The sequence below is a fragment of the Mobula hypostoma genome, chromosome 20 (assembly GCF_963921235.1).
Source record: "Mobula hypostoma chromosome 20, sMobHyp1.1, whole genome shotgun sequence".
NCBI classification, from domain to species: Eukaryota; Metazoa; Chordata; class Chondrichthyes; order Myliobatiformes; family Myliobatidae; genus Mobula; species Mobula hypostoma.
The window spans coordinates 19,845,413-19,868,663 of record NC_086116.1 but is presented as its reverse complement, the minus strand read 5'-3'; the positions used below and the strand labels follow the sequence as shown (position 1 = coordinate 19,868,663).

At 40.8% G+C, this 23,251-nt stretch overlaps 1 protein-coding gene across 4 annotated transcripts in view; it reads left to right on the top strand.

Annotated features, from left to right (window-relative positions):
• LOC134359363 (proton myo-inositol cotransporter-like) overlaps positions 1 to 23,251 on the top strand; it is a 169,136-nt gene that overhangs the window by 34,458 nt on the left and 111,427 nt on the right. For all 4 annotated transcript variants that reach the window (XM_063072499.1, XM_063072496.1, XM_063072495.1 and 1 more), the window contains one exon: positions 10,771 to 10,930. In XM_063072499.1, the coding sequence (XP_062928569.1) occupies positions 10,771 to 10,930 (160 nt within the window). The remainder of the gene's footprint in view (positions 1 to 10,770; positions 10,931 to 23,251) is intronic.

Genomic DNA, 23,251 nt, shown 5'->3' with positions numbered 1-23,251 from the left:
TAGATCACCACTACTTGCATCCTGATAGTTGGAGCCTTGTGCATTATCCTCTTCCTATTTCTCTTGTTGCTCAGCTTCGTAGCCAGATCAACTAATCAACCAGATCCTTAACCCTATTCTCCTGCTTTCTCCCTGAGGCCTTTTACATCCTTACTAATTAAGAACCTATCAACCCCTGTTTTAACTGTACCCAATGACTTGGCCTCCACAGCTATTTATGGCAATGAATTCTACAGATTTGCCACCCTCTGGCTAAAGAAATTCCTCCTCATCTCCGTGGTAAAGGGATGTCCTATTCACAGGCTGTGCCTTCTGGACCTAGACTCTACTGCTATTGGGAACATCCTCTTCACACACTCACTCGAAACAAGCACTGCATTTCTGGATGTACAGTGTAGGCATTCTGCATTCCCTCTCTTTTCCCCCACCACCCCACTTTCTGCTTTCTGCAGGGATCGCTCCCTATGGAATTCCCTTGTCCATTCATCCCTTCCCACTGTTCTCCCTCCTGTCCCTTATCCTTGCAAGTGGAACAAGTACTACACCTCCCCTCTCACTGCCATTCAGGGCCCCAAACAGTCCTTCCAGGTGAGGTGACACTTCACCTGTGAGTCTGTTGGGGGCATAATACTGTGTCTGGTGCTCCTGGTGTGGCCTCCTGTATATGGGTGAGACCCGATGGAGATTGAGAGACTGCGCTGAGCACCTATGCTCTGTATGCTCGAAAAAGCAGAATCTCCCAGTGGCCACTATTTTAATTCCACTTCCCATTCCCATTCAATTCCCATTCCCATTCCCATTCAATTATGTCTATCCATGGCCTCCTCCGTGTCGTGAGGAGGCCACACTCAGGTTGGAGGAATAACACCTTGTATTCCATCTGGGTAGCCTCCAACCTGATGGCATGACACTGATTTCTCGAACTTACAGTAATGCCCCCGCCCCTTCACCATGCTCCATCCCCTTTTCTGTCTCTCACCTTATCTCCTTGCTTGCTCATCACCTCCCGCTAGTGCTCCCCCATCCATACTTTTCTTTCTTCAATGGTCTTCTGTCCTCTGCTGTCAGACTCCCCCTTCCCCAGTCCTGTGCCTCTTTCACCTATCAACTTCTCAGCTCTTTACTTCATCCCTCCCCTTCAGGTTTCACTTATCACCTTGTGTTTCTCTTTCCCCTACCCTCCCAGCACCTTTTAAATCTACTCTTCAGCTTTTCTCCTCCAGTCCTGCTGAAGGGTATTGGCCCGAAACATTGACTGTACTTTTTTTCAAAGATGCTACGTGGCCTTCTGAGTTCCTCCAGCATTTTGTGTGTGTTAATCTGTAGACTCATTAGTTCACTACAATGGTCTTTCAATATCTCCTCAATTGCCTAGTGCAATTGGTCTTGATTGATATCATTCCTTCTGCAGCACTTCTGAATCCCTGTGAAAATTATCATCGGCCCAGCCCCTTCCTGTTTTGTGAGCATCGCTTAAAATGACATGTGGTTCCAAATGTATTACAGTAGTATCTAGATCTACTTTTCTTGACTCCTTCATTGCTTTTTGACATTTGGTATTGGATGAATCTGTGTTTCTTCTGTTAAACATTGAAAATTGAAATCTCTGCCATAAATCAAGAAACTGCCAAGGAAATATTTTTGTATTTGAGCTGTTGGCTGATTCTCTCTGTCACCTTGCATTGTCAGCAAAATAAGAGATTAAATGGCCTCTGCTCCGAATTCAGCCAACTGGCACCTTGTGAATATGATTTATTCTTCTTTCTTCCCCTCTCTGACAACTGAATGTTCTTCAGCACTTAAGAGTAGATAGCAGCACTGGTATCACTTTGACATGTGCTGTTGGCTGCCGTGGAGGTCTGGTTGAATGGGAAAAAAACTATGCTGTTTTCATTTTGTAGATATAAGTATTGACATTCTGAAAGTATTTCAGTTTTGGAAAATGATGTAATATTTTGGGCAACACACACAAAATGCTGATAGAATGCAGCAGGCCAGGCAGCATCTATAGGAAGAAGTACAGTCGACGTTTCGGGTTGAGACCCTTCATCAGGACTAATGCAAAAAAGAGATAGTAAGAGATTTGAGAGGGGGAGGGGGAGACCCAAAATGATAGGAGAAGACAGGAGGGGTAGGGATGAAGCCAAGAGCTGGGAACTTGATTGGCAAAAGGGATACAAGGCTGGAGAAGGGGGAGCAACATGGGGCGGAAGGCCTTGGAAGAAAGTCCCTATGTGACTTCCTTGTCCATTCGTTTCCCCCCCCACCCCATCCCTTTCCACCAGTCTCCCTCCTGGCACTTATCCTTGTAAGCAGAACAAATGCTACACCTGCCCTTGCACTTCCTCACTCACCACCATTCAGGGCTGCAGACAGTCCTTCCAGGTGAGGTGACACTTCACCTGTGAATCTGGTGGTGTGATATACTGTGTCTGGTGCTCCCAGTGTGGCCTTCTGTATATTGGTGAGACCTGACGCAGATTGGGAGACCACTTCACTGAACACCTACGCTCTGTCCGCCAGAGGAAGCAGGATCTCCCAGTGGCCACACATTTTAATTCCACGTCCCGTTCCCATACTGATATGTCAATTCATGGCCTCCTCTATTGTCGAGAAGAAGCCACACTCAGGTTGGAGGAACAACACCTTGTATTCGGTCTGGGTAGCCTCCAACCTGAGGCATGAACATCGATTTCTCTAACTTTCATTAATGCCCCTCCTCCCCTTCTTATCCCATCCCTAATATATTTATTTATTTATTCTTTCCCTCACAATAACTCCTTGCCTGTTCTCCATCTTCCTCTGGTGCTCCCCTCCCCCTTTCTTTCTTCTAAGGCCTTCCGTCCCATGATACTTCCCGTTCTCCAGCCTTATCCCTTTTGCCAATCAGCTCTTGGCTTCATCCCTCCCCCTCTTGTCTTCTCCTATCATTTCGGGTCTCCCCCTCCCACTTTCAAGTTTCTTACTATCTCTTTTTTCTGTTAGTCCTGACGAAAGGTTTCAACCTGAAACGTTGACTGTACTTCTTCCTATAGATGCTGCCTGGCCTGCTGCGTTGCACCAGCATTTTGTGTGTGTTGCTTGAATTTCCAACATCTGCAGATTTTCTCCTGTTTAATATTTTGGGGATAATATCTGTTATGTTGCAGGTATTGTTTGACACTATGGGCTAAGTGTTAATGCCATTAAACACATTTTGGTATCAATGAACTTGAATTGTGTGCTAGCTCTAGTTAAAACAGGCTTGCAATGCAGTTGTAATTTGACATTTTTTAATAGATTGATAATGGTTAGGATTTTTTTTCCCCACATATACACACTGACTTACAGGTTTTAATGTTTGAATTGCCCAAAATAGTGCTGTTGGTTAGAGATAACTCACTTTGCAGTTGAATGTCTGATTTTATGCCGATAAGGCTAAGGGCCCACTACTTAAGTACAACTAAAGTATTTCTTGTTTTGATAGTGAGGCATCTGTTGATCATTTTGTTTGCTATTGTGTCTCAGTCAGTGGAAGACGGTTTATTAAAAGTTTAAAAAAAAAGATATAGAGCCTTATAATTCTGTGGAGACTTGTTCAGAAGAAATTATTGTAAAGTCTAAGTATGAATGTTGTAGGTAACTACTGTAAAGAATAGAGATGTTATTTGCTCTCTCAAATCATGTAATTTCTAATGAAGCTGATTTGAATGCCTTGTAGTTAAAATAATTAGCATTCTTGTGATTAGCCAGAACTATTTGGTGTATTGTTATGATGTACAATATTTTGTCTTTCCCTTGAATATTTCCGAAGTCCTTAACTATTGAAAATTGCTAGAAAGCAAAATATCTTAATTTATAATAAATGCATGAACAGTTGTTTTCAAGGTGTACTTTATAGTATACACAAGCTGGGACACTTGTGACAGTGAAATCCCTACTCTTCAAAGAACTACTGGGAATGCATTTGTCTACAGTCTAGTATGAAGTTGAAATTGATGATCTAATTTACATTTGCTATGTTCTCAGCAGCAATTCAGTACTCTGTAATCATTTGTGACTGGGTTGCTTCAATGTCCCTTAGCTGCCTTTGTGTAATTTGTTTCATCTTTTTACATATTAGATGTTTGGTTTGAATATGCATTAATCTACAAATAGAATTGTGCCCAGCTGCAGAGATAATAAAATATGTAAAGGAACAATTTGTATTGGGAACAGGTTTATAATGGGTGAGGCTCTTCATTGTTTGGGGTTGACCATGTATGTTGCATTTCAGCTGTAAATGCACGCCAGGGCAATATGATATGGAGAGCAGGCTGTTGCCCATGCAGCTGAAGAATCCATAGGAAGGGCAGAGACCAATACATTTTCGTGCCAATGGCATCATGAGATGGAGGGGGAGGAGGCAGAGAGAGCAGAGCACCCCTGTGGCCATTCCCATCAACAATAAGTATACCGTTTTGGATACTGTTGGTGGGGATATCCTACCAGGAACAAGTTGCAGTGGTCCTGTCTCTGGCACTGAGGTTGGACCCTCGACACAGAAGGGGAGGAGGGAAGAGAGGACAGCAGCAGTGATGGGGGATTCTATAGTCGGGGGCAGATAGGAGATTTTGTGGGGGAGATCGGGAGTCTCGGATGGTATGTTGCCTCCCTGGTGCCGGGGTCCGGGACATCTCAGATCGGGTGCAGGTTATTCCTGAGAGGGAGGGCAAGAATCCAGATGTTGTGGTCCATGTAGGGACCAACGACGTGGGTAGGAAGAATGAGGGGGTCCTGCGTAGTGAGTTCAGGGAGTTAGGTGTGAAGCTGAAGGGCAGGACCTCCAGGGTAACAATCTCAGGATTGCTAACTGTGCTACGTGCGAGTGAGGCGAGGAACAGAAAGATTATACAGATCAATACGTCGCTGAGAGGATGGAGCAGGAGGGAGGGCTTCAGGTTTTTAGATAATTGGGCTTTATTCCAGGGAAGGTGGAATCTGTTCCGATGGGACCGTTTACACCTGAACTGGAGGGGTACTAACATTCTTGCAGGAAAGTTTGCTAGTGCTGCTTTGGGGGGGGGGGTTTAAACTAAATTTGTAGGGGGCAGGGATCCAGAATGGGAGAGAGAATAGCGAGATGAAGTATAAAGGACAGGTGGGGATTACACGGTTCCGGAATATTAAGTGTGAAGTAGAGAAAGGTGAGGCGGAACGAGTGATAAGGAGGATACATGTGCAGAGGGATGGTCTGATGGAGCATGGAGTTAAATGTGCAGAAAAGGTAAGTAAATTTAAGAAGGACAACAAAATTCAAGGGGCGTATAACCCAGTGAGAGTTCGGGGAGCTGGGTTATGCACAATAGGCAGCGATTTAAACAGAGAGGAGAAATGGGTTAAAAATTCTATATCTGAATGCACGGTGTCAGAAATAAGGCGGATGAGCTTGAAGCTCAGGTGCGAGTGGGTAACTGTGCTGTTGTTGGGATAACGGAGACATGACTGCAGGGGGATCAGACCTGGGAATTGAATATATAAGGGTATACGTGCTATCGAAGGGACAGAAGTGGCCCTGTTGGTGAGGAATGAGATTCAGTCCCTTGCAAAGGGGGACATAGAATCAGGAGAAGTAGAGTCAGTGTGGATAGAACTGACGAACAGTAAGGGCAAAAAGACCCTAATAGGTGTTATCTACAGGCCCCCAAACGTAGCATGGATTTTGGGTGCAAGTTGAATAGGGAGTTAACAATGGCATGTGGCGAAGGAAATGTCGCAGTAGTTATGGGGGATTTCAACATGCAGGTGAACTGGGAAAATCAGGTTGGTACTGGACCCCAGGATAGGGAGTTTGTAGAGTGCCTACGGGATGCATTTTTGGAGCAGCTTGTACGAGAGCCGACCAGGGATAAGGCTATTCTGGATTTAGTGTTGTGCAATGAACAGGATTTGATAAGTGATCTTGAAGTAAAGGAGCCAATAGGAGGTGGTGACCTTAATATGATAGGTTTTTATCTGCAAGTTGAGAGGAATAAGGGCAGATCAGAAGTGTCAGTATTGCAGTTGAACAAAGGAGACTATGGAGCCATGAGGGAGGAGCTGGCCAAAATTGACTGGTCAGATATCCTAGCAGAAAAGACAGTGGAACAGCAATGGCAGGTATTCTTGGGAATAATGCACAAGGTGCAAAATCATTTCATCCCCAGGAGAAGGAAGGATTCAAAGGGGAGAAAGTGGCCACAGTGGTTGACAAAGGAAGTCAGGGATAGCATAGCATTAAAAAAGAAGTATAACAGAGCTAAGGTGAGTGGGAAGGCAGATGATTGGGAAATTTTTAAGGAGCAACAGAACTTAACTGAAAAGGCAATACGGGGAGAAAAAATGAGGTATGAACGCAAGCTAGCTAGGAATATAAAGGAGGATAGCAAAAGTTTTTTAGGTATGTGAAGAGAAGGAAGATAGTTAAGAACAATGTTGGGCCCTTGAAGAATGAATTGGGAGAAATTGTTATGGGAAACAGAGAAATGGCAGACAAATTTATTAAGTACTTTGCATCTGTCTTCACGAGGGAAGACACAAGCAATCTCCCAGATGTATGGATGGGCCAAGGACATAGGGTAACAGAGGAACTGAAACAGATTGACATTAGGAAGGGAATGGTGATGAGTAGACTGATGGGACTGAAGGCTAACAAATCCCCAGGTCCAGATGGTCTGCATCCTAGGGTACTAAAGGAGGTGGCTCTGGAAATTGCGGATGCATTGGTGATCACTTTCCAATGTTCCTTAGATTCAGGATCAATTCCTGAGGATTGGCGAATGGCTAATGTTATCCCACTTTTTCAGAAAGGAGGGAGAAAACAGAGAACTATCGCTCTGTTAGCCTAACATCAGTAGTGGGGAAGATGCTAGAGTCCATTATTAAAGATGAAATAGCGGCATATCTTGATAGCAGTGATAAGATTGGGCCAAGCCAGCTTGGATTTACCAAGGGCAAATCATGCTTGACTAATCTATTGGAGTTTTTCGAGGATATAACCAGGAAGATAGACATGGGAGATCCAGTGGATGTGGTGTACCTTGACTTTCAGTAGGCATTTGATAAGGTACCACATAGGAGATTGGTGGGTAAAATCAGAGCTCATGGCATTGGGGGGAGGATATTGACATGGATGGAAAACTGGTTGGCAGATAGAAAGCAAAGGGTAGCAGTGAATGGGTGTTTCTCAGAATGGCAGGTGGTGACTAGTGGGGTGCCACAGGGCTCGGTATTGGGACCACAGCTGTTTATGATTTACGTCAATGATTTAGAGGAAGGCATTGTGAATGACATCAGCAAGTTTGCTGATGATACTAAGCTGGGTGGCAGTATGACATGTGATGAGGACGTTAGGAGAATTCAAGGTGACTTGGATAGGCTGGGTGAGTGGGCAGAAACTTGGCAGATGGTGTTTAATGTGAATAAGTGTGAGGTTATTCACTTTGGGAGCAAGAACAGGAAGGCAGATTATTATCTGACCGGTGTGGAGTTGGGTAAGGGAGAAATACAAAGAGATCTAGGAGTACTTGTTCATCAGTCTCTGAAGGTGAATGAGCAAGTGCAGCAGGCGGTGAAGAAACCTAATGGAATGTTGGCCTTTATTACAAAGGGAATTGAGTACAAGAGCAAGGAAATCCTTTTGCATTTCTACAGGGCCCTGGTGAGACCACACCTGGAGTATTGTGTGCAGTTTTGGTCTCCAGGGTTAAGGAAGGACATCCTGGCTGCGGAGGAGGTGCAGTGTAGGTTCACTAGGTTAATTCCTGGGATGTCCGGACTGTTAGAGAGACTGGGCTTGTACACGCTGGAATTAAGGAGATTGAGGGGGGATCTGATTGAGACATATAAGATTATTAAGGGATTGGACAAGATAGAGGCAGAAAATATGTTCCAGATGCTGGGAGAGTCCAGTACCAGAGGGCATGGTTTAAGAATAAGGGGTAGGTCATTTAGGACAGAGTTGAGGAGGAACTTCTTCTCCCAGAGAGTTGTGGAGGTGTGGAACGTGCTGCCTCAGAAGGCAGTGGAGGCCAATTCTCTGGATGCTTTCAAGAAGGAGCTAGATAGGTATCTTATGGATAGGGGAATCAAGGGTTATGGGGACAAGGCAGGAACCGGGTATTGATAGTAGATGATCAGCCATGATCTCAGAATGGTGCAGGCTCGAAGGGCCGAATGGTCTACTTCTGCACCTATTGTCTATTGTCTATCATAGGAGTTGCATTTAACTCAGCATAGGACTGCCTTGGGGACTCCAGATCTGGATTTTTTCCAGCCTTCTTCATGAGTGGGTGTAGCTGCAAGGCAGCAGAAGTTTCAGATCAAGTTTTCCAGATGAGTTGCCAACCATGACTAATGAGTCCCACCTGCTTGGAGTGACTGGTTCTAAGGTGCCAGTAACCTGCCTTTGCCCCATGTTCTGTTTAGTAGAAAACAGATTCAGATGAAGCAAACAATCTAGGTCAAGATGAGGTTTTTAAAGGCAGAATGAAACAAGCAGGTATTTACAGTTGGATTTCAGTCTGCAGGTAAGTCAACTGAATGCATTGTCACCAGTGGTAAGATGAATGGAATTGGGACTTATGGAAACTTCAAAGTCTTGCTTCCCTTTTTGTGGAGTTAGAAGTGAAGTAAGCTTAATGATAGACATGGGTTTTGAGTATGATGTGGCAGAATTTTGGACAAGTTGTACTTTATAAAGGTGGGAGGCTCATGACCAATATTGGGTGTTGATTAAGTATCATGATGTTGTCCTACAAAAATGTTGGGATGAAAAAGGGATGTATTATTCTACAATAATACCTGGATCCTGAGAGTAAATACATAATTCATTCTCTTGGAATTTCTTCATGCAATGCAGCTTTCTTCAGAACTATAATGAAATTGTTCTGTGATAGGACAAATGAGTTTATAAAAATGTTGTGTATAATGCATATTGAGTGAACACCTAGTACAATGCTGACATAGAGCATTTTTTTTGAAGGGGGCGGGAGAAGAAATTGGGCCACATCAAACCTTCCTGTACTCTTCTGGGGGTGGGGGGGGAATACTCCACCTACTTGTAGATTTGTGACTTTGGGTGAGGTTAATTGCAGTTGCCACATTTATGTCCTATGCCAATGGGTGCGCTTTGATAGCCTTATCAGATGTGTTGCATGAGTTAGAGTGTAGGACAAACTTTGGAGCGGGCTGGCTGCCCAAATGTAGAGAACAAGAGGGACTATCTGTGTATCCCACGTCCTACTCCTGTTTTTGTAGTCCATTGATATATCCTAGAAGTTAAAGGTATTGAAAGTCGCTAGTGACAGTGTATAAATTTTGAGCTTGTATGGATACTGCTCGAGTAGTACATCAGCGCCTGCACCAGTCAGTCCTGATGGTTGTGGTCACTGCCATTCTGAGCTTTACAGTTTTGCTGCAGCACCAGGAAGATTGCTCTTTCAATGCAACATGGACTTTGTCTACTCTTGTTCATGTAGACATTTTGAATTGCTCTGGCTTAACCAGTATATTTTAAAGTTCTGGTTAGTTTGCATTATCTCCCATCTTACACGTGTGTTTATGATTAACCTTGCAGCTGATGCACAGTGGAGGGGGATTGTAAAAGGTATTAGGAGATGATAAAAGTTCAGTTACAACAGATGGCAGATGGAGCTTGTGTAGTAATGCATGAAGTACAAAAGACAGAACAGGAAAGTTACTCAATAACAAATCTGTTGATTTGTGTCAAAGGCACAGAAAATGAATGTTTTGAAATTAAGTGCAGAAGGTGGAACCATAATTTAATACTCTCAGCATTTTCAATTTCAGAAATAAGGGCAGTAAGTGAACCAATAAGATTACATGGAGGAACAATTGAGTCATGAGTACCGTGTGCAGTTCTTGGGTACTTCATGAAACATGAAAGTTGCAGAATAACTGCAGGACTGTTTAGTTAATGTTATGTGAGAGAGTGCACTTCATTTCTGCAATTTACTAAGTTGCTTCAGCTGCAGAAACTTCCCTGCTCTTCCACGCTTATAAAGTTTCTCAATATCCTTGACATTTGAAAGCATTTGAGAATGTTCGGGATTGAAGTAAATAACTGATCTATTGCAAATTTTTGAAAATATTGTGCACATATAAAAAAAATTCTTGCCCATCATCCAGTTATTACATCTTCATCTCATATGGTATACAATCCATGAATAGATGGCTGAATGCAAGTGAGAGTGTATACTTGTTTTTTTTCTGCTGTATCATGCTAAGTGTAGTGAGAAAATGTACGGTATATATTTCAGTTTAAAATGTGTGCTTCTTGATGCACATGTACTAAAATTCCAAACTGGCTTTTAATTAAGTACCAGCAGTTTATCGTGGAACTGGGACACTTTACCAGCAAGGTGCGACCATGTGGTTTGTTGAGCAATATGTGTAGAATATGATGTGGAAATATCAGTTAGGTTATAGTTAAGATAATTTAAAGGATGCTCAGACTGGAATGGATAAGTCCCAGATCCTTCAGGTATTTATTATGTAGTTGTGAGGTAAATCATCAATTTTACTGTGTTTAATGTATTTGAATAGCAAGTCAAAGTGATATTATTTTTGGAAGACTATCCAATAGTGATATCTTGATCTCGGGTGAGTTTAAATGTGCATTTGTGGTTATCAGAATATACTATTAAGTTAATAAACTTTCTCTGCGTTTAATTCTGTAGCCTCTGTCATTTTTCTACTTTGGCTGACCAAGAAATAAGATGTGTTAAGTTCTGCATGTTCATTTTTTTTTAGGACTGGCCTCCATGACAGTAACAGTATATATTGCAGAGGCTGCACCCTTCCATATGAGAGGACGATTAGTTACCATTAATACACTCTTCATAACTGGAGGACAATTTTTTGCAAGTATTGTTGATGGAGCATTTAGTTACCTTGAAACAAACGGCTGGAGGTATGTAGAGCAAAATTTAACTTTTATTTTACACACACATGCTGTTAAAAGGAGTGATTTTAATTCAGTAATAGTCCTGCAAGAAAAATTCTTGTTTGATCATTTCAAAGTTTTAAGATGTGATTTTTTTTTTGCTTCCTGTTCAACTATGTCAATTGAAGTACCCAGAACTATATTTTTTTTAAAAAAAGCATTAGTTGAAATCCAACCTAATTGAACAAATAACCTACATTATTTTGTTTTCTTATCAGTACAATTGTACAATTTTAAGTTTTCTTCACCCCAGCTTGTAATCCACTAGCATTTGCTTAATAGTTTTTGTATATCCAATATAAAAACTGACATTTTGATTAGAGTATTAAACGTGTATTATGCTATTATTTGCTGAGTGTTAGTCTGTATTAAAATTCAATTGTTTCAAGTCACTTTGTAATTTTTCATATATTTGGTGTAAAGTCTAAACACAATTTCTATTAGTGTCACATTTCTAAGTATTTATCAATAATGCATTTGAAATGCATTCTTTAAATATATTAATTCTAAACTATTTTCTGCTTTTATTATAAGAAATGTCATTGAGTGGGCTTAATCAGCTGAGCTGTGATAGTGCTACAACTGAGTCAAATAATACCATAAGTTGACTTCATTCATTGTACTTAATCTTAGCATTTCTACTGATTTCTGACAAAAGAATGGGTGTGTTTTTGGACAAAGTATACATAAAGGTAAAGAACCGAGTAATCTTGCACAACACTATAAAAGTGTCAGAGACCTGAGTTCAATTCCAACTCTGTCTGTAATGAGTTTGTACAATCTCCCCATGATCACGTGGAATTCCTCTGGCTGGTCCAGTTTCTTCTCATGTTCTAAAGATGTATGAGTTAGTAGGTTAGTTGGTCACATGGGGGTATTTAGGTGGCAATGCTATATTTCCAAATAATATTTGAGACGAGAGATGAACTGATGGCAAAAAAAAAAGTAGAGCACAGATCTAAATATCCATTTCCCTAGCAACGGGAAATCTGTGGTTTGGCATATGGCTTATTAGTATTTGCATTCCCTTAATCCCATCAAGTTAAATTTATTGTCACTTAACTATATACATCTATACCATTTCAACGAAACAATGTTTCTCCGGACCAGGGTGTAACATAACACACATATAATACACAGTGACTTAGGAAAGTAAGAATTAAATCTACAAATAAGTTACACATAGATAAAGCAAAGTGCATAAATTAAATATTGTAGCATACAGTACAAATTATCAAGTGGCATTTTCCGAATGCGATGCGGCAGGGAGTTCAGAAGCCTAATGGCCTGAGAAAGCAGCTGTTTCCCATCCTGATTGTTCATGTCTTTGTGCATTGGAGTCTCCTACCTGATGGTAGCATGTCAAAGAGGATGCTGGATGAATTGATAGGGTTCTTGATAATACTAAAGGCCCTGTGTATGCAGCGCTCCTAATAAATGTTCCCAGAGGATGGTAGGGGTACCCCTGTGATCCCGTCAGCCATTTTCACAGTCCTTGTAGGGACTTACACTCCGATGCTCTGCTGCTCCCATACCAGATGGAGATGCAGCTTGTCAGGACGCTTCCAACGTGCTCTTGTAAAATTCAGTTTAGTTTTTTGTCAGGGTGGGTGGTGGGAGTAGCTTCTTTTGCCTCAATATCTTCAGGAAGTGGAGGCACTACTGTGCCACCTTGTTCGGGGAGGTGATTTTGAGGGACTAGGTGAGATCAGCTGTGATGTGAGCTACCACGAACTTGGTGCAATTAACTCTCTACAGAGGAGCTATGGTAACCATAAAAGGAGATAGTTAATCTGCACCTTCCTAAAGTCCAGAATCATTTGCTTGATTTTCTCTACATTCAGACTTGAGTTGTTCTCACACTAGTCCTCTTTCCTGATGAGTTCTGTGAAGCCCAGTGTTTGGAGGTTGTCCCACATCATACTCAAAGTTTCTGCTGAGGATAGTGCGTGATTTAGACAAAATGTTGGCATTCCCCTCTACCGTGTTGCTCATGTCTTCCTAATTATATCTGTTGAAGCAGTTTTGCCAAGTAACTTCACTGTGCCTTGTGCATGATACAGATTCCAGGAGTAATGCACTGATGGTTGAGGGAGTCAGTATTTAGAATAATATATGAAGATGTGAACAAGTAGGCTGTGCTTTACTTGACATGGTTGAACTCATTGAGTATTTTTGGAACTCTTATGAGTGAGGAAAATTGCAAAGCAATTTGTAATTGCTGATAAAGAATTTGGAGGGATGAGTCACTTGCCGCAGGCTACACAGTTTTTTTTTTACACAGTATTTTTCTTCCCAACTTGAGCATGAATTTCAGTGGTAATCATCAGGATATTGATAATTGGGGACTTTCAATAGATATGCAATCAATTACGTTGAAATGGTTGGGCCCTTCCCCTGTGGAGGTGATCACTACAATTAAAGCCTTTGAATAACTTAGTCTTGCTGTGTGAACCTGCTTCATTTTCTCAAGAGCTACAAATAAAATTGAAACTAGGGTCATCAGCAAATATTCCCACTTCTGCCCTTTATGGAGGGAAGCAGTTCATGAAAACAGTAGTTATAATTTGCTAGGAGTTTACTTCCCTGAGCAATTTCTGCAGGAGTGTTGGTATTTAGCAATTTAAGAATTTTTTTTAAATAAAACCCTGAACTGACTTGAAGGCATATTTGGTCTAAGTTCAAAGTAAATTTATTATTCAATTATGTACTTACCACCATATACTACCTTGATTTCATTTTCTTGCAGGCATTCACAGAACAGAAAAACACAATAGAATCAATGAAAAACCACATACAAAGAGTGACATACAACCAATAGTAAGAAGAAGACAAAAGTGCAAATTTAAAAAAAAACTAAATAATACTGTGGATATGAATTGTAGAGTTCTTGAAAGTGACTACGTAATTTGTAGAATCAGTTCAAAGTTGAGGTGTGTGAAGTTATCCATGCTGGTTCAGGAGCCTGATGGTTGAAGGGTATGAGCTATTCTTGAACGTGGTAGTGTAGGACCTAAGAATCCTGTCCCACTTGCCCGATGGCAGCAGTGAGAAGAGAGCATGGGGTTCCTTGCTGATGGATGCTGCTTTCTTGTGACAACACTTTGTAGATGTGCTCGATGAGGGTTTTTCTTGTGCTGGACTAATGAACGTCCACCACTTTTTTTTTCTTGGGAATTGATGTTTTCATACTAGGCAATGATGCAACTTGCCAGGTGCTTTCTTGGTCCTCCTGTTCCTTTTAGGATAGTTCTTTTCAATTTAATTAAACCTGAAACCAGGAGTAGAAAATTGACTGGAGCAAGTTATCATTGAGTTACTTACTTTTACTATCACTTCTGATTGAATAGAGTTGTTTGATGTGACTTATTGGATTTGTCCCTTTGTTGGTAAAGACTGGCGTTTTTTCCATTAGGTGCCTGCCAGTTGTAGTGTTAGATGAAAACAGTTTGTCTGGAGTCAAGTCTAAGGCCTTTAAAGTCTTTTGTTATTCCTACTGGGGCATAAACTGCTGACGGTAGTTTGTCAGAGTCTCGTGTTCTCAGCCAGTCTTTCAAGTTGTCTTCAGGGTTAGGCCATCTTAATGTAGCTTTCCTCTCCCAGAGACAAGGTCGTTGGTGCTTTTGTTGACATTTCTGTAGCACTAGGGTTTTACAGGATGGGGTTGCTGGCCCCATTCCCAACACCCCTGCTTTCATATCTGGGCTTGGGTCAGTCCATGGATTTAAGCCCTCAAAGTAGGAACTGTGACTTTTGGGCACTACTTTCAAACCGACTGCTTTACTTAAGCAGTTTACATTAATTTGAATTAGTGTTCAAGAAGTGGTTCTATATACACTCCAAGTTCACGCCATTTGATCCACTCGTGCTCGTAACAAAACCTATTTATGTACTGTCATAACTCTAACCCTCAACTTTTTTTTTGGCATCTTAAATGTCACTACATTTACTGGCATTTAAAGCTGTCACTTTAAAATTGTTTTTATAATTCTGCACAAAATAGATGGCAGCACGTTGAATACTGTAAAAGTTTTGAGGAGTGGATGGTAGAATTGACAAGATATCTGGGAGAAGCACAAACAGCCAGTGATACCCTTTGAAAGCTGACTGTGTTTTAATAAGGTATTAGAAAAGGGAAGGAGTGCTAATTCTTTGTTGTGATGCTGAAACTGCCAAGGCAGAGTGGAGCTCCTGAGTAAAAGCAGGTGCTCAACTGAGTTGATTACTAAGGCACAAAGCAATTGAAACTAGTTTATTTTTGTCATGTGTGCCAAGATACTCGCATACTGTTCATTTAGATCAAATCATTGCATGGAGCGATAACAAGGTAAAACAATAACAATGCAGAATAAAGTGAGCAATTACAGAGAAAGAACTGGTCAAAAAAAGGTGAAAGATTATAATGTAAATTGGGGTCAAGAGTCCATGTTGTCATACCAGGGAACTATCTAGTAGTCTTGTAGCAGCTGGAGAGAAAGTCTCCTTGAGCTGAGTGACAGGTGCTTTCAGGTTTTTGTATCTCCTGCCCGATGGGAGAGGTGAAAAGAGAGAATGTCCAACATTGGAGTTTTTGGTCACTGCTGAATGAGAAGTGTAGGCAGTAGATGAAAATAAAATTACACCAAATTTCTTTAGCCTCCTGAGGAAGTAGAGGCATTCCTATCGCATTTCATAATGACTTTACACCACAACTGTTGATATAAACAAGAGCGTGTGTACTGCACTCCCCCCCCCCCAACCCCCACCACTCCCATGAAGTCACAGACTAGCTCTTTTGTTTGGCTGATATTGAGGGGAAAGTTTGTTGTCATGACACTATATGAATAGACTCTCTATGTTCCTGTACTCCGAGTCAGTGTTATTTGAGACTCAGCTCATTATGGTGGTATCATTTGCAAGCTTGTACGAGAGGTGATTGATAAGTTCATGGCCTAAGGGAGAAGGAGTCAATTTTAGAAAACCTAGCACATTTATTTTTCAACATAGTTCCCGCCTACATTTACACATTTAGTCCAATGGTCATGGAGATCCTTTCTTTGTAGAAGTCGACATCTTGGACCTCCAGAAAACAGTCCACAGCAGGGGTGATTGATAAGTTTGTGGCCTAATAACTTCGAACTTTCTGCATAATCATTCAAAGAGTTGAAACTGCACGTGCATGAAACAAGAGCTGTATAACTCATCTCCTTCAACCTTAGGCCACAAACTTATCAATCACCTCTGCTGTGGACCATTTTCTGGAGGTCCAAGATGCCGACTTCTACAGAGAAGGGATCCGTATGCTCCACGACCGCTGGACTAAGTGTGTAAATGTAGGAGGGTTTTATGTTGAAAAATAAATGTGCTATAAGTTTTCTAAAATTGACTCCTTCTACCTTAGGCCACGAACTTATCAATCACCCCTCGTTGAAAAGAGTTGGAGCAGAATCTGGCCACGTAGCCATGTGTGTGGCGTCTGACAATGTAGCCAGTATTGAGACTAATTACCTAGAAGTTGCTGCTTGATTGAAGTCTGTTGGTTAGTAAATAAAGGATTCAGTTGCAAAGGGAAGTGTTAAGTCCCTGGTCTGGTGGTTTGGTGATGATGGGTTTTACCTGGAATCATAGTATTGACACCACCAGTTTCAGGAACTGTTATTGCCCCTCAACCATCATGCTCATGAACTAAAGGGGATAATCTCACTTGCCTCATCATTGAAATGTTCCCACAACCTATGGACTTGCTTTCAAGGACCCTTCATCTCATGTTCTCTTTATTTATTATTATAACTTCCTTTTTCTATTTGCACAATTTGTTATCGTTTGCACACTGGCTTAACACCTAAATTGTTATGGTCTTTCATTGGTTTTGTTATGATTATTCTCTGGGTTTATTGAGTATGGCTGCAAGAAGATGAATCTCAGGGTTGTATATGGTGAAGTATATGTACTTTGATAATTTACTTTGAAGGTGGAGCTGTAGTCATTAAATAGTCTAATATAGGTTTCTTTACTGTCCAAATGTTCCGGACATAAGTGTAGGGCCAGAGAGATCACATGTGCCAAAGATCTGTTTTTGCAGTGGGTTGAACTGGATACAAAAATAGATGATCAGTCAGATTATTGATTTGTGGAGCAGATTTAAAGGATTGAATGGTTAACTTTTAAGTCTGTTTTGATTTCCCTTGCTGTGACTGCCTGACTCAGTAATATCACCTTCAGTTCCCTCACCTGGCCCAGCCCCATTTTGTGCTTCTGGTTGACCCACCTGATACACAGCCTTTATTTTAGCCCTTTCTAAAGGTGAGCCAACATTCTCTGCTTATGAGCTGCTACTTCAAGCAATCTGAGTTCACTCATTTCACTAATCTAGCAGCATATTTTGGCATCTTCAATTTTGCACATGTTGGATTCCTGGCCATATTTCCTCTTTCCATGCATCTTAATTTATGATTAGCTCTGCTAGTACTTCCAAGAACAAGTCTCTCTTTTACTTCAAATTTAATATTCTAATTGTGTTTTTTTTACATCTCCTTAGACTTTCTTCGCTTGAACTTTGTAATCTGGATCTGACAACTTAACTACCAGCTGTGAAATCTTTCCCTCCATGCCTGACTTTATTCAGCTTTTTCACTACTGAGTTTTCCTGAATCTCATTGCCTGTGCATTCCTGCAGCATTTAATAACTACTTAAAAACCACGTTGTCAAGCAATCTTGTCATCACCACCTCCTAATATCTCATTCTATGACTCCAACTTCTCTTATTGTATGGCTGCAAATTGGATATCCAAAGATGACACTCAGCAAAAATGCAACAGAGGAAATTGCAGATAGTGACCAATGATCACAACACAGGTAAAGCAGAGATGAAGAAAATAAGGTGATGGAGTGCAAGTGTAGAAGAGGAGTCTTTCTTGCTCATTTGGTATGAAATGGGGTACAAAAAGTTAATTAAGAGGAAGAAAAATGAAGCAAAAGATCTTGAGTGGGCTTGAAGACTTTTTGAAGTTAAGGATAAAAAATAAAGCTTGCTTAACTGATGGGTCGGGGGTGGGGGGTGTAATGTACACTTTACGGAGAACAAGTGTAACTTTGAGGGCTTGATCACTTAATGTGATGTAGATGGACCTGGATATGCAGGATGAGATGACATTTTTGGTGATTAATGCCTTTTTAAGATTACTGGTGAGTAGTAGTTAATTCTATGTAAACTTGTACATTGGAAATACTAGTTTACATAGAATTGTCATTTGTTTGTGTTGATATTAATTGTAAAATCTGATAAGGATCTGTTGGCATCAAACATTTTTTCCTGCTTTAGAAAAACCTCCCAGAACCTCCACGGATACTGATTTTAGTTTGCTGATAGAATATGACTGAATCAGTGAAACCTGTTTCTATTTTGGTAATGCAACTCATTGTTTTGATTTTTGCATTTCATTTGGCCACTGTGTAAGTACTAATTTATCTTTAAGTTCTTCCCTCTTGCCATGAAACATAAATGGGCTTGGATCTGTTTGTGACTTCTATTATGCTTGCTGCTATGATCCAAGTAGGAATGAATGGCATTCAATATCTACTAAAATGTTATTATTTACCAAATCAATTTTTGAACATGTAGATTTGTGCAGATAATTTTTGAATTCATTATTTTTCAACAAAGCTGAGGCAGTTACAAAGAATATTGAAAAGCAAGCTTTGAATGTACAGTTACTTTTAACAAAATAATTTCAAACTACTTCAAGAGCATCTCAACATTTTGTTATTTCTTCATGTTGATTTTGGATTTTACTGACATATTTGTACAAATTAATTATATTTTCTTGATCTGAAGTTCCCATAATTTCACTGCAGGTATAATAATGATTATTATTATTCAGATTATTTGAAGGGACCTGGCCACAGACAGATTGAAAATATTGTACCATGACCAAGGAAGAGGTTGTACAGTACCTGCTAACAGAGTTTTATAGCAATGTTTGTAATGCCCATTTTTGTTGGGTAGCTGCCATGATTTGTTTTTTTTTGTCTGTGCAAGTGGTAAATCTGAGACCATGTGGTATAAATATGTCCATTATAGAATAATTTTAATATGAATACAGTAAAAAAATAAGTCAATGTAACAGTATATGCTCAGATTGTTATGGCAGTGTTTGACAGGTTTTCAACATCTGATTATGTTAGTACAATCATGTAAGGCTGTTCTTTGGCTCTCCCAATTTCGGCCTTGGTCCTAGAATATTTGTGGGAATGGCTTTGTGAGGCTGAATGGGCAGGATATAACTCTGCACTTAACTGAATTTCATCTGATTTTATCTTTTGCCCACAAAAATTCACAAGATTCAGGAGCAAGATGGATCAGCTGGTTGAGTCGTATTGCAGTAACAACCTTGCACTCAACGTCAGAAAGACCAAGGAATTGATTTTGGACTTTAGGAAGGAGAAGTCAGGGGATCAGTAGTGGAAAGGATGAGCAGTTTCAAGTTCCTGGGTGTCAGCATCTTTGTGGATCTATCCTGGGCCTAACATATTGATGCTATTACGAAGAAGGCACAGCAGTGGCTATATTTCGTTAGGAGCTTGAGGAGATTTGCTATGTCACCAGGGAAACTGGCCAATTTCTACAGATGTATCGTGGAAGGTATTCTGACTGGTTGTCCTGATGAAAGGTCTCAACCTGAAACGTTGACTGTACTCTTCCTAGATGCTGCCTGACCTGCTGAGTTCCTCCAGCATTTTGTGTGTGTTGCTTGGATTTCTAGCATCTGCAGATTTTCTCTCGTTAGATGATGACCGTTTACTCTTTTCCATTGATGGTGCCTGGCTTGCTGAGTTCCTCCAGCATTTTGTGTGTTGCAGAAAGTAGTAAATTCAGCCAGCTCCAACATGGGCACTGGCCCCATCAGCATCCAGGGTGCCTTCAACAGACGATGCCTCAAAAGGATAGCATCCATCATTATACTTCCATCACCTAGGACTATTCTCACCGCTATCATCAAGGAGGAGGTACAGGAGCCTAAAGACACACACTCAGTATTTCAGGAACAGTTTTTTTTCTCCCCTCTGTCTTCAGACTTCTGAATGGACAATGAACCCATGAACACTTACTCAGTATTTTGCCCCCTCGTTTTGCACTTTTAATTTTTTTTATATATACTTTAATTTATAATTTTATTATATGTTGCAATGTACTGCCTCTGCAAAACAACAAATTTCACAACATAAGGCAGTGATATTAGATCTAATTCTGATTGTGATTTAACTGCATGTGAGGGATCTGATGTGGGGGTAATTTTCACTATCAGGCTAGCAAGATCTCAATGCTTGTTTGGAACTTCTGATGATAAGGCAGACAGCCAAATAACTTGACAGTCTACCTGGGGAACCACCTAACTGGATCTGTCTTCTCATTATCTTCAGAGCTTTGAGGGTGTTTCATGTAGACCTCAGTGCTTGATTGATGTGTGATCAAATGTGCTCTTCTGGATTAGGTTGTTTGACAAAAGTCAGAAGGTACTAACAGAAAGAAATATTCCAATTCAGTTGTTACATATAGAACACTTGATACTTTGGTACGCAGGGTCTATGCACAGTTTGAGCAGTCAAAGTAACCTTGTTGGGGAGACTATTTTTCAAGTGAAGCTGTTCCTTTTGCCATTTGTCTGGAGGATTCTTTAATCTCTTCGTATTCAGGTCCACATATCTGAAGGTATTGTGTTTGGTGTAGGCCAAACAGGGTGGAGTTTATCGATTTGTAAGGACCAAACTAAGATCCTGGCAATAATGCATCCCCTTGATTGCAAGGAAGGACCTGGACGTTGGATGTAGTGTGGCTCAGATGTAGCCCATACTCAATGCTGTTTTGCAGCATCAACCTGAGCTCTTTTCCAGTTTAGAGATTTTAAAAACTGGATTGTACGTGCAGAATTTTGGTAGGCTAGAAGAGGCTTGGGAACCAGTGCAGAATGACACTTTTTTTTAAAAAGGAGAAGATAAAGTATCGAATAAATTGGCAAATACTATTTTTAATGCATGGGTTTATGTATGTGAAAGAAAGAATGTCTTTAGATGTGGATCCTTGGGGGATGTCTGCAAAATGGAAAAGTAGAAGGCACTTAAGACACCTTGAATAACTATTGAGGAATTGTGGGAATAATTTAAGACTGTCCTCTGTCACTAGAGGAAAAAGTGCGAGGCAAACTTGTAGGGTTAAAGGCTGGTACACTAAATCTCTTAGAACGGTAATCTATCAAAAATCCATGGGTTGTGGAGGTGTCAAAGAAGCTTGCAAAACTGCTATTCAAGAAAGAAAGGAGGTAGGAACTAAGAAACCATACATCAGTTAGTCTTGCATCTGTCATCAGGCAGAATGCTGAATAAGGTATTACAGGACATTTGGAAAATCCTTAGATGTCAGTTGGAGTCACCATGTTTTCATGAAAGGGAAACTGAATTGAGGAACACAGGAAGAGCCTGCAAAGGGATATCAACAGGTTATATTTGTGGGTAAGGTGTTAGAAGTAGAGTTTGTGTATGTACGTGCCCACTTTGGAAGAAAAGATGACATACAAAATATTAAAATGGAGGAACACTCTATAAATCTGAGTGCTTCATTTACGAAACACAGTTAGCTTGTGGATGCAGCAAATAAATAGATAATGGAATTTGGGTCTTTTGTTGCAATAGATATGGAGTAAAATAGGTAACCTTTGATGCAATCTTCAGAGGAAGGAAGACCACATCTGGAGTACTGCATACAACTCTGGTCTCATTTAAGGAAGGATTTATTTACTTAAAGGCATTGGAATGAAGGATCACTGGTTGAATCCCAGGATAAGAGGTTGTTGATCAGGTTGGGCCTGTACTTGGCGCTTAATGATGCAGGGTCATATTGATTTCTAACGGAATTGATGTGGCAGATGCTGAGTGGTGATTTCCTCTACTGGAATTATCTGGCGCAACAGGTCTCATTTTGAAAATTAAGGGCTCCTATTTAAGGCATGGTTAAGGTAGAATTTTTTTTTACCTCAGCAAAGAAAGTGGAACCATTGGGTATGTTCAAAAAGGAGATTGATAGACGTTGGAACTACAAGAGTTGAAGAATATTAGGGAAAAAAATGTGGCAATGCAGCCAGGCTAAGATTGGATTAGCCATCATTTGGTTGAAAAGTAAAGTGGGGTTGAAGGGTCGCTTAACTTACTCCTGCTGTGATTCCTTCTGATTTTAAGGTCTTGTATACTTTGCAATTTTACAACCAGTGGGTTGTATTAATGTTTAAAAAAAACAAATTAAAAATTTCTATTGCCATTTCTTGAACTAAAGAAGGCTTATTCCTTGCTAGTCTTGACATCCCAGATTAATAAATGAGAAGGCTATGTTTCAGATGTTTGTTCAATGTGTATTGCATTCAATACACAATACTGGAGGAAGTCAGCAGGCAAGGCAGCATCTATGGATAAGAGTAAATGGTTGATGTTTTGGCCTGAGGCCCTTCATCAGGACGGGGGGGGGGTGGGGAGTGGAAGATGAAGTCAGCAGTAAAGTGGGTGAAGAGGAGGAGGAAGTACAAAGTGATAGGTGAAACCAGGAGGGTGAGGGGTGAAGCAAAGAGTTTGGAAGTTGATTGGTGAAGGAGTTAAAGGGCTGAAGAAAGGGGAATCTGATGGGAAAGGATAGAAGACTGGAAGAAAGGGAAGAGGGAGGAGTACCACAGGGAGGCTTTTAGTCGGGTACTTGGAACAGTCAGTGTTCCAAGCCTACACTGGTATCATTCCCCAACTTTTCTTGTACAGCATTGATGCTGCTTCCTGCACCCTTGCTGAGCTTATCATCTTCATCAACTTTGTCTCCAACTTCTACCCTGCCCTCAAACTTACCGACGCAAACACGAGGAAATCTGCAGATGCTGGAATTTCAAGCAATACACATAAAAGTTGCTGGTGAATGCAGCATGCTGCCTGGCCTGCTGCGTTCACCAGCAACTTTTATGTGTGTTGCTCAAATTTATCTAGTCCATTTCTGACAATTCCCTCCCCTTTCTCGGTATCTCTGTCTCTAGCTCTGGAACTGTTGTATCTACTGATATCTTTTTATAAACCCACTGATTTCCCATAGCTACCTGAACTATACCTCTTCCCCTTCTCTCAGTTCACCCATCGCTGCTGTATGTGCTCTCAGAATTCTCTGCTTTCATTCCAGAACTGATGAGAAATTCTTTCTTCACCATCAATGCTGCTGTCACCCGCATCGCTTTCTTGGATGCCCTCATTCCATCCTCCGACCACTCCAGCAGGTTATGGTTCCTCTT